General features: G+C 38.0%; 1 protein-coding gene across 2 annotated transcripts; it reads left to right on the top strand.

The window, feature by feature from the left end:
• Window positions 1-3,688: 3,688 nt before the first annotated feature.
• Window positions 3,689-8,885, top strand: LOC141605862 (nitrate regulatory gene2 protein-like). Of its 2 annotated transcripts, none has more exons than XM_074424774.1 (5): window positions 3,689-3,899; window positions 4,874-6,119; window positions 6,815-7,029; window positions 7,541-7,764; window positions 7,865-8,885. In XM_074424774.1, the coding sequence occupies exons 2-5, from the start codon at window positions 4,976-4,978 to the stop codon at window positions 8,586-8,588; spliced, it is 2,307 nt and encodes a 768-aa protein (XP_074280875.1). In that variant the 5' UTR covers window positions 3,689-3,899; window positions 4,874-4,975; the 3' UTR covers window positions 8,589-8,885. The 2 variants fall into 2 exon arrangements, with proteins under 2 accessions (XP_074280875.1, XP_074280876.1); XM_074424775.1 differs by having other exon boundaries at window positions 3,757-3,899; window positions 7,541-7,638.
• The last annotated feature ends 1,757 nt before the right edge of the window (window positions 8,886-10,642 follow it).

Genomic DNA, 10,642 nt, shown 5'->3' on the forward strand with positions numbered 1-10,642 from the left:
CTTCGAGTTTTTTCTATCTCTTAAAATGAATGAAATTCTCTATATTTATAGATAAACGGTTAGGCTTTCTCCAGCTTAGGGTTGCGGGCTCATTTTTCGGCCCGTTTGCAATTTTAGCCCAGTTTGACTTCTGTTTGGACCCGAATAACTCAAAATGACCCGAACTTGATTTAAAAGGGACAAAATAATTAAATTGAGTTAAAATGTTCATTATTAACTCAAATTAATTCATTTATTTAATTTTCGACACTTAAATAAATTTTTAGTGCCTACAACCATATACTCGATTTCCAATAACATCTCAACCGGTTTATATACATTGTAATACTACGGTTTTCTGTACTGTTGGTTACTCTATCGAGTAAGGCTTACTCTGTCGAGTAAGTGAGTTTTGGTTATGAAACATTGTACTGTCTGATGGGTATTCGATCGAGTAGGTGTCACTCGATCGAGTAGGAGGCACTCGATCGAGTAAGTGACTTACTCGATCGAGTAAGTCGGTTTATACGGGTTATTCGCCGGGTTTTGATAGCAACGTGAGAATGTTATATAAAGTTATTTTTACCAGTTATTTTTACTTTTTCACTTATTCTAAATATTTTACACAAGAGAAAAGTTATGTAGCATTCCTTTCTCTCATTGCTATCAAATCCTAAGGGCTAGAGTCGTCGGATCGCACAGTTCTTTACGTCGTTGAGACCGTCGCATTGTGGGTAAGCTTCTAGTATGATTTTTATGTCGTTTCATTGATTTCGGTTGAAACCCTAATTGGGTATTTTGGGGGTTTTGGGAGTATTGTGACTGCTAGATGGTAGTTGTATGATTGTGTAATGATAGGAGGTGATTTCGTAGAGGAACGTTTCTGATTAGCTGATTGTGACGATCTTGGTGATTGCTTTTCCAGGTAGGGTTTCCATACTCAGTTATTGGCTACATTGTATTAGATGTTGGGTTGATTGTTGATGGTTGTTTAATGTTGTTGATCTATATCGTATTGGGATTGGTAATTAGTAATTGTTGATGTATTGTTGGTTGGTTGGTTGGTTGGTTGTGCTTGTTTGTGGTTCGCGAGGTGCGTTCTCGGCTGAGTGGAGTCACTTGCGGGAGGGGCTTCACGCCCTTGATTCGCCATTTGTGGAACCCGCCACAAAGGAGATGTGCACATTAAGGAACTTGGGTTTTTGCTCGGTATTGATGAGCGGGCCTTAGGTGGGAATGGCTGCGGTCCTCCACTGGCGGTGAGGAATACTGGTTGCGGCCGTAATTTGGCAGGACTAGACCTTCGGGCTAGTCAGGTGATTGGAGATGTGACGGAGTTGGGTGATTGTATGTATTGTTGATATTGCTTATCTTATATTGTGTAATCAGTAATTGACCCCGTTTATTGTTTTAAAAACTGTAGTGATCCATTCGGGAATGGTGAGCAGTTATTGAGCAGGTATGATATGGATGCGCGAGGGATAGTTGGGCTTGAGTCATCACGAGTCGTTTAGAAGTCTTCCGCTGTGTTCATCAAACTTTATATTTACTTTAGTTGGTTTTTGGAATTGGAACAGTTGTACCACATCTTACAGTTTTGGATTTTGTTATGTATCACTTTAAACTTATTTATTTAAAGTACGTTCTTGGATTGTCAATTTGATATACATTGCCACGGGTAACCGAGATGGTAGCACTCTCGTGCATTAGGTGGTCCTAGTAAGGCACCTTGGTATATGGGGGTGTTACATACATAGTTAGTAAAATCTTCAAGACTAATCTATTTCCATAACAAGAACCTATAATCAAAGACACATGTGGTAGTTTATTTTCGTAGTATATTTTTATTTTGCCTATTATTTTCCATTGTATACCCTTGCTAAAAAAAAAACTTGTGAGCTACTTTAAAAAAAAAAGGAAAAGGGAAAAAATACAAGATTGAACCGTCAAACCCACATACAGTCCAACCGGTAACCACCACCCACCACCAAGTATAACCGCCACCATACACCCCCAGCCCCCACCCTGAACCCTGACGCCTGATCTTGGTCAACCTACCACTACGCCGCCAACCCCCTACCTCATCGTACCAACCACCTACAAACCCACCCACGCATTCCTCCAACAAACCCACCACCTATTCCTTCACCCTGTCTGCCACCCATCGACGCCACCGTCGTCATACAAGACAAGCCACTCACCACTCTTCTCCCTCCAACGAACATGTTCTTGTCACTCTGAGAAACACCTCACCACCAACACGGCACAACCTCCCTTACACATCCCTTTATTCGTCGGCATTCACACTAGCCACCAGCCACCACCGTTTACGCCGACTTCAATCTACCATCTGCCACTGTCCATACTTCTGCATCCACTCTACAAGTAGGGTTATGTTGGAAACAATTTAGAGGGAAAAATACGAGGGAAAAATGAGTGGGGAAAATGAGATGGATATTAGAATTGTCAAAAGTACAATAAATTGAATGAAATTTATACTGCGCAAATTATGAAATTAACATCCTCAATAAAAAAACGGAATTACTTTTTCACATACGAACTTTACTTTTTCACATACACTTTTTCCATTAAGTTTCCATGTCATACCCTTTTTCGAGTTTTTCCTAAACCTAAACAAATTAAGTCTTATATAGACATTTTTCCTTAAAATTGGATCTAATTGCTCTAAATATTTGAACAATGGATTATAATTCTCCAATTAATGATGTAATTTAGCTGGTTAGCAATTATTAATATGTTTGTTGAAATAATAAGGTTTATCAAAATTAATATGTTTAATTGTTTATCTGTTATTATTAATTAGGGTTTATGGTAGGTGGAAGGCACGGTTGGCTAGATCGGTGCATGATGGTTATGGACTATGGTAGTGCACGATGGCAGTTGAATCTTTATGTAACGACTGCTTTGTTTCTACGGCATCTTCATTATCTGTCATTTTTGTCTAGCTTTGCTTTGTAGTGTTCATTTTTGCAGATGTATTTTTCAACAAGCTTGGTTAATGTAGTGTACACAGAAAGAAAGTCGTCGGATCAAAGGGAGTGGGGTGGTCGGACAGGCGGAGTGCTGGGAGGGGAGTTCGTACAAGGGTAGCCGGAGAAAGGGGAAGCTGAGGTCGGCTGGAGCACAAGTCTACCAGAGTAAGGTTGGACGGAGTGGGTTGCTAGAGAAAGATGAAGGGAGTAGGTCAACGGAAGAGAGATGAAAAAAATATATTGAGGGAGAGAGTAAAAAATGACATCGGTATAATTGTAAATGACGTATGTGAAAGAGTAAAATCCGTATGAAAAAGAGTAAAATTCGTATGTGAAAATGATTAGTGAATCAAATATATAGTGTGTGTTTGGCCTTACTTTTCAAAGTGTTTTTGGCCTCAAAAACACTTTTTGGCCAAACATATCATAAATTTAAAAGCTAATAGTAGATTCTCAAAAACTCAAATACCATGTTTTTGCCCATAAAAACAGAAGCATCAATTTGATGTTTCTGTTTCTTGAAAACTACTTCTGAAAAATTAAGTTTAAAAAATAAAAACTCATTTTAAACAAACTAGGCCAAACATGCTCATAATAAGACTACAAAATCACAAAATATTTGTAAAACAGACGAATATCTCACCGTACTTGAGTGAGGTCACAATCGTGGTTTTAATCACACATTTATATTCCATGCCAACTTTTTTACCTTTATTGCCCCCTCAAACTTATTCTCAATTCTATTCCCATTTTTAATACTTCTCCATTTCTCTTCTCCCACTTTATTTCTCCAGCTTTTGACCGTTGCTTGCTATCATAACGTCTCTCTCTCTTTCTCTCTCTAAACACACTCTCCACTTTTTCTCTCTCTACAATTTCCTCCTCTCCTTTCTTTCACTCATCTTCAGTTCACACCACCACTCTTTGGTACTTTCCTCTCAACTTAACTCTTACTTCCCATTTTAATTTCCATTCTTTTTTATTTTTTTAATGTTTATACCAAAATATAAAGTACACATGAACACTGTAACAAACTCAATTTTACTGATAATATTTTTTTGGGATTTACTGTTCTTCAATTTTGGCATTTGATTAGTAAACTCATGATATTTTCTAAGCGGGTTTCTGTTAAAATTTTCAGTATAATGTATTAATCACACTAGTCTGTGTTTTTACTACTTAATTTCTTTTGGTTTTTGCTGAAATGGGTTTTTCTTTTTCTATATTTTCGCATTAAAGGATGATTCGTGTCAGCCGACCCCAAATCATTTTGGGATTAAGGCTGTGATGTTGTTGTTGTTTGCTGGAATGGGTATTGCTTAATTTGTTATAATAATTGGAATTTTCTAAAACCCTGAATTGGGTTAATTGGATTCTTCGAAGCCTATAATTTGCATATTTTAATTGTTTTTGTTAAGCACCATAATTACTATGAATGTCCATTGTCTACGACATCTGACCCCCCCTTATCGCCCAATTTGCGAGAACACTTGAGGCACTGGGGGTAATGTTGTTTGCGTAATTTCATTTTGACAGTCTTTTACTGGTTTCATAATTTTATTAGCAATTTTAGACTTAATAAAGCCAAGAATCAAAAGAAAAAATGGAAAAAGAAAAAGGGAAAAGAGGGTAATAAAATTATATAAATATAAATATTGATAGTCCAACTAACTGAGATGTTAGCCTTTTGATAAATTGAATGCCTATGACATGGGCTAGTCATGGTTTTGGTGTTCTTTTTGTTAGTGACTTGGGAAGAAAGAAAAGCACAATGTGAATATATATTCATCTTCATATATTGTATTATATATGATTTGTTGTTTGTACTTGTAGGAGTGTTATTATGTTACTTGTTCTTAATGTGAATTTGTTTTGAGCAAATCTGTTTCCTTGTCCAACAGTCTAAAGAATCAAAGAATTGAATTGTTCTAATATCGTATTAGAAACCGGGATCCAAAGTTTCTTGTTAATCGGAGAAAGAAAGACGGGGGAGAAAAGGAGGGATGGGATGTAATACATCGAAATTGGATGAGGAAGAGGCGGTTCAAATGTGTAAAGATAGGAAAAAGTTTATCAAGCAAGCTCTTGAGCATAGAACCAAGTTTGCTTCTGGTCACATTGCTTATATCCAGTCCTTGAAGAGAGTTTCGGCTGCTCTACGTGAATATATCGAAGGTGATGAGCCTCGGGAGTTCTCGGATTCGTTTATTACTCCTCCTTACACACCTGTCAAAAAATTGAACCAGGAATTTATTACAATCTCTCCAAACGGCTTCAAAGTGCCGGCTATTCAATCCAAAGACCACTCAACTGTAAAGATCAACTATTATAGACCAAGTGGGACGCCTTCCGTTTCTGTTGAGGAGCGACCTCGGTCTCCGGATACATATCGTGTTCAATCGTACTCGCCAGCGCATCAATATGGGTTTGATGGCTTCTTTTCCATGGAGTCTCCCCAAATAAACTCGAGCAATTACTCCAACTCCTCTTATAATAGACCCAATGTAGCCCCTCCGTCCCCTCAAAATTCCCAATGGGATTTCTTTTGGAACCCGTTTTCTTCATTGGACTATTACGGGTATCCTACGAGAAGTAGCCTTGAACAGCCATTCGTCGACGATGATCCAGCTGGGCTACGGCAGGTTCGAGAAGAGGAAGGGATACCTGAGTTGGAAGAGGAAAGTGAGCAAGAGGAAATTATTGTACGAAGACATAAAGGTGAAGAAAGAGTCAAAACCAATATGAATAATGCGAGAGAGGAAGTAACTGTTGAAGATGTTGATGAGGAGGAGGAGGAGGAGGAGGAAGATGACGAGAACGATGATGATAACGATAATGAAGATGAACATCATCATGTGATAAATGATGTACAAGGACATGCAAATGAAACCACAGAATTATCAAAGGTGCCAAAAGGGGGACAAGTTGAAGTTAACCGTCATGAAACAATGGTTACAGAAGTAGAGAAAAAGGAGCAAGGAACACCAGGCTTCACTGCTTATGTTAACAAAAGGCCAACAAGCATGGATGAAGTCATTAAAGATCTTGAATCTCAGTTTGTGATTGTATGTAATGCTGCAAATGAACTGTCTGCAGTGTTAGAAGCTAATAGAACACAATGTCTATCAACATCTGGTGAAGTCACAGGTAGATATTACATATATGTACCATTTCATTCATCTTAATTCTTTCATGCTAAAGCATCGCATCTGTCTGCTGTCAAATTAAATTTACGGTGTTTGTTCTGCTCTGATATCAAGTTTAGGCCAACACTTCTCTTGAAAAATCACCTATGGCTGATGCATTTCAAATTGTGGCTGAGATCAGGAGGTTCTTCTGATTAGACTGCTTGAATTACTTCTAAAGAAGTTGATTCATTTGTATATGTGAGTAAGTCATATATATCTTGTTGGAAATGGTCTCAGTGTAACAGTGTTTAACACAGTGTAAGGCTGTTTATATCCGACCCCCTTATCATGCAATTTGCCGGAGCCCTTGAGGCATTGGGTTATAATTGTCGTTGTAGTGTCTCATATTTTCCCCATTACCCCGCAATTTGTGAGAGCCCTTGAGGCACTGAATTATAGTTGTCGTTGTAGTGTCTCAGATTTCTGATTCCTCAGAACTGTCTTACCACCCTTGCGAGCTTGAAGTTTGGGGATTAATTTTTTGTAATCTTAAAATAATTTTCAAGCTCATCTGTCTGAACTTTTAGTTTTAGCCCTTTCATGGTGAAGTGCACTGTTAGGAATGGCTTCATAGAGTTACTTGTAACTACTTGAATGTGAAAGCTGGTAAAATGGGCAACATCAGACTTGTAATAACTACATTCCTGAATGCAGCCATCAAAATGTTGAATCCAGTCGCGTTGTTTCGTTCAGCATCATCACGTTCCTCGTCATCAAGGTTTATGGTAAATACTTCTGGGGTTTCAAGAGATGAAGGTTACGAAAGCACCAGTGACTTATCTGATGAACCCTCCGAGTTTTCCGGCAGTCATCATTCAACACTGGATAGGTTGTATGCCTGGGAGAAAAGATTGTACGAGGAAGTCAGGGTATGATTTAACACTGAGTCTTGTAGGGAATATGAGAAGGTCTCACGTGTGGTGAGACCAACCCAAATCCCTATGTATTTGTTAGTTAATCATATAGAGTTAATGGGTTGGTCTCATATGTAAGACCATTTTATTCAAGTTTTGGATTCTTTTAATTTTCTCCATATTTCCAATGGAGCCAAAGACTCATTACTCTTTGGTTCTGGATTATGGAGTAAAGCAAAATGGCTTACTAAAGTGGCTGCGCGTCTTTCTCTTGTGAAGTAGCAGTTCTTCGATGCAGTTCTCGACGCAATTTTCATCTTGGGTCATTCGGAAACAGCCTCTTTGTGTTTCTAACACAAGGGTAAGGCTGCGTACATCCGACCCCCCCTTACCCCGCAATTTGCGGGAGCCATTGAGGCACTGGGATAATGTTGTTGTTGTTGTTGTTGTTGTTGGATTCTTTTAATTAAAAACTGTTGTGGTCAGCTTTCTGCGACTTATTAGCTTTGCTTGTGCTCTTGGGCAGTCTGGAGAACGAATTAGGCTATCATATGAGAAGAAGTGCGCACAACTCAGGAACCAAGCTGTGAAAGGAGATGATCCCTCGACATTAGAAAAAACTAGGTTAGCTCTTAGAGATTTGCACACTCAGATAAAGGTTTCAATAAACTCAATTGAATCTATCTCAAAAAGGATTGAAACTCTACGGGATCAGGAGCTGCAACCACAGGTTTTAGAATTGGTACAAGGGTATAATCCTAACCTTTTTTCAATTTTGTGTTTAAATTTTTGTGAAGTCTGCTTTCTCAAAATATCTGTCCGTCTCACTCACTCAAATCTTGCACTGCAGCTTAGCAAGAATGTGGAAAATTATGGCTGAGTGTCACCAAATGCAGAAGCATACATTAGACGAAGCCAAGCTTTTGTTAGCTGGAACACCAACAAAGCTTAATAAATCAAGAAGATTTCAAACTGCAATTTCCACCACTGGGCCCCATCAACTTGCTCGCTCAGCAGCCAACCTGGAGGCCGAGTTAAGAAACTGGAGAGCTTGTTTTGCATCGTGGATCACCTCTCAGCGGTCCTATATCCACGCGGTGTCTAGCTGGCTTCTCAGATGCATTAGGTGTGAGCCCAACACTTCAAAATTACCATTCTCTCCCCGTCACTCAGCCGGAGTACACCCAATCGTCGGGCTATGCATCCACTGGACCAGGCTCCTCGATGCAGTGGGTGAGGCTCCTGTGCTAGATGGGATGGATTTCTTCGCAGCTGGGATGGGCTCTATCTATGCCCAGCAGTTGAAGGAGGATGCCCGCAGGGCATCCCAAATCCATGGCAGTGGTTCCCGTAGATTTGAAGACTCGAGTACAAGCATGGAAGTAGTTGAATTCGAACAAGTCGAGGAAGTTATGACACCCGAGAAAATGGCAGAGGTTGCAGTTAGGGTACTTTGTGCAGGAATGTCAGTCGCAATGAGCTCACTGACAGAGTTTGCCATTAGTTCAGCCGACGGATATGCTGAACTTGTACATCAATGGGAAAACGTGAAGTGGCCCCCCAATTCCAGTTAGGATTGTCTTGTTCGTTGGACCTGATATTGACGGGTTGGATCTTGATCTTAAAATTTTGGACCCTTTGATCTGGGTTGGATCTGGATCCAACAATATCATCTAGTTCAGATTCGGTACATTGCCAGACCTAGAAATCTAGTACTCCTTGGGAGCTATTTGTATTTTTTTTTTTTTAATCTTAGATTAGATATGTTTATAAATCAGTGTTTCTGTACTTAACAGTACTAACTAAAATGGCCTTTCTAAACTTGGGAAATTTTGGCATGGCATTATGACAAATGCTGACAGTGGTGGTTATCTCTCTTGTTCATAACTATTTCGTACAATTCCCCTAACTACTAAGAGAATAAAACTCTCAATAGTTTTCCCGTCTGAGTTGCATAATTCTCATATGGGCCTATTTATTTGGATATTAAATCATTGGGAATAGGAATGAGAATGGATAACACCCCCACTAAATTGTAGTTAAACGTACATCCCACTATATTAGGATAATCTAAGGTATTATTATACAATCTCCATAATTACGAACTAAAATTATTATGTGATATCTCGTTAATCTATGTATTTCGCATGGCATAAAACTTGGCTACTTTATTATTATGCAATCATCTCCATAATTATCATCCTTCATCATTAGAACACTAAAATTACGCAAATATGCTTCTTATGAAATCTTTACCATAATTTTTTTCATCAACTTAAACTTTGTATCTATTAAGTTAAAATATGAATAACAAACTTTATTACAAAATACATATTTGATCTGATGATGTAAATCTCATGAGCGATTACAGAGAGCCCAACTTTTACGAACTACCTAATTATATAATATTAATAGATAAATATTCCAAATTTCCTATGCACTTAAACCACTAGATTTGAACAACTACTCAATATAGGAACTTTGTACGTAGAAGTATATTTTATGGCATGAGGACAATCCTTTAGCAAAACAAAGACCGATCCACATACCCTTGTGAGTTGTGACAATTAAAAAATATTACCTTTGTAGAATTTTCGTCCAAGTAAAACTTATCACAAAAATTGTATAAATAGATTATTTTGCCAGTTATGTTGTATATGAATTTATTTACGTAATTTATTTTCGCAGTACGATTTTTACTCATTATAGTACTTTTTACCCCAAAATTTCCATTTGTCTAACCTTGACTAAAAAACCTTCAAATCTTGTTCTCTTTATCTTCTCTCTATTGTTAAATCCTTAACCTCCTTCAAATTCTTCTATTATGAATGATAATTCGAGTATGGAGGAGATATTTAATTCATTAGTTCATTATTGAAGATTAAATTGACTATTTATTATAGTTTTTTTTTTTAATTAGGGTATATGTTAAAAGGGGGTAATTCATTAGTCAATTAGCAATTGTGTTATATTGCGTTGTCCATTACGTAATATAATCGTCGGAGATATCGGCATATAGTCGCCTGTTGTATGGTGGTGGCCTGGTGGGTTAACTAGTCAATGTAGATGGTAATATCAATTGCGTGCTGCATTTTTTTTTTAAAAGAAGACTCACCTGTGTAGTACACAATTGAGTGAAAAGTAGTACAGGCAACCAAATAAACGGAGTAGTAGCGTAGTACACAGGAACAACAACCAACAAACCCAGCATAGGCAATAACCACCACCCCTCACTGCAACGTCCCACCGCCAGCGACCTACTACGCCGGCAAACCCCCTCCCCCAACGACGTCAACCATAGCCGGAAATAGGGTAATGTCAAACTAGAGGAGAATGAGCATGTGAAATTAGAGAGGGAAAATGAGAGGAGAAATGTGAGGGGTATTATTGTCAACAATGTACTGAGATGAGTAAAATTTGTACTGCGAAAATCAGCACCCATTATATATTTATTGTTTTGTCAACTATTTTATTTTAGTTGTATTGTTATTATTATGTGTTTTGTTCTTAGCATTCATGTAATAATTATGTTTGTAAGTCCCTCGCATAATTACTTTGATTTGTTTTTATGTTTTTTTAACCTGTCATCTTTATTATGTATATGTAGGTGACCGTCATTACAAAAAGA

Source organism: Silene latifolia, chromosome 10 (genome assembly GCF_048544455.1).
Source record: "Silene latifolia isolate original U9 population chromosome 10, ASM4854445v1, whole genome shotgun sequence".
NCBI classification, from domain to species: Eukaryota; Viridiplantae; Streptophyta; class Magnoliopsida; order Caryophyllales; family Caryophyllaceae; genus Silene; species Silene latifolia.

Excerpts from the sequence above, each read along its gene's own strand:
- LOC141605862 (XM_074424774.1), top strand. The coding sequence starts at position 4,976 with ATGGGATGTAATACATCGAAATTGGATGAGGAAGAGGCGGTTCAAATG. Across the intron at positions 6,120-6,814 it reads AACATCTGGTGAAGTCACAG|CCATCAAAATGTTGAATCCA; the intron begins GTAGATATTACA and ends TCCTGAATGCAG. Across the intron at positions 7,030-7,540 it reads GATTGTACGAGGAAGTCAGG|TCTGGAGAACGAATTAGGCT; the intron begins GTATGATTTAAC and ends GCTCTTGGGCAG.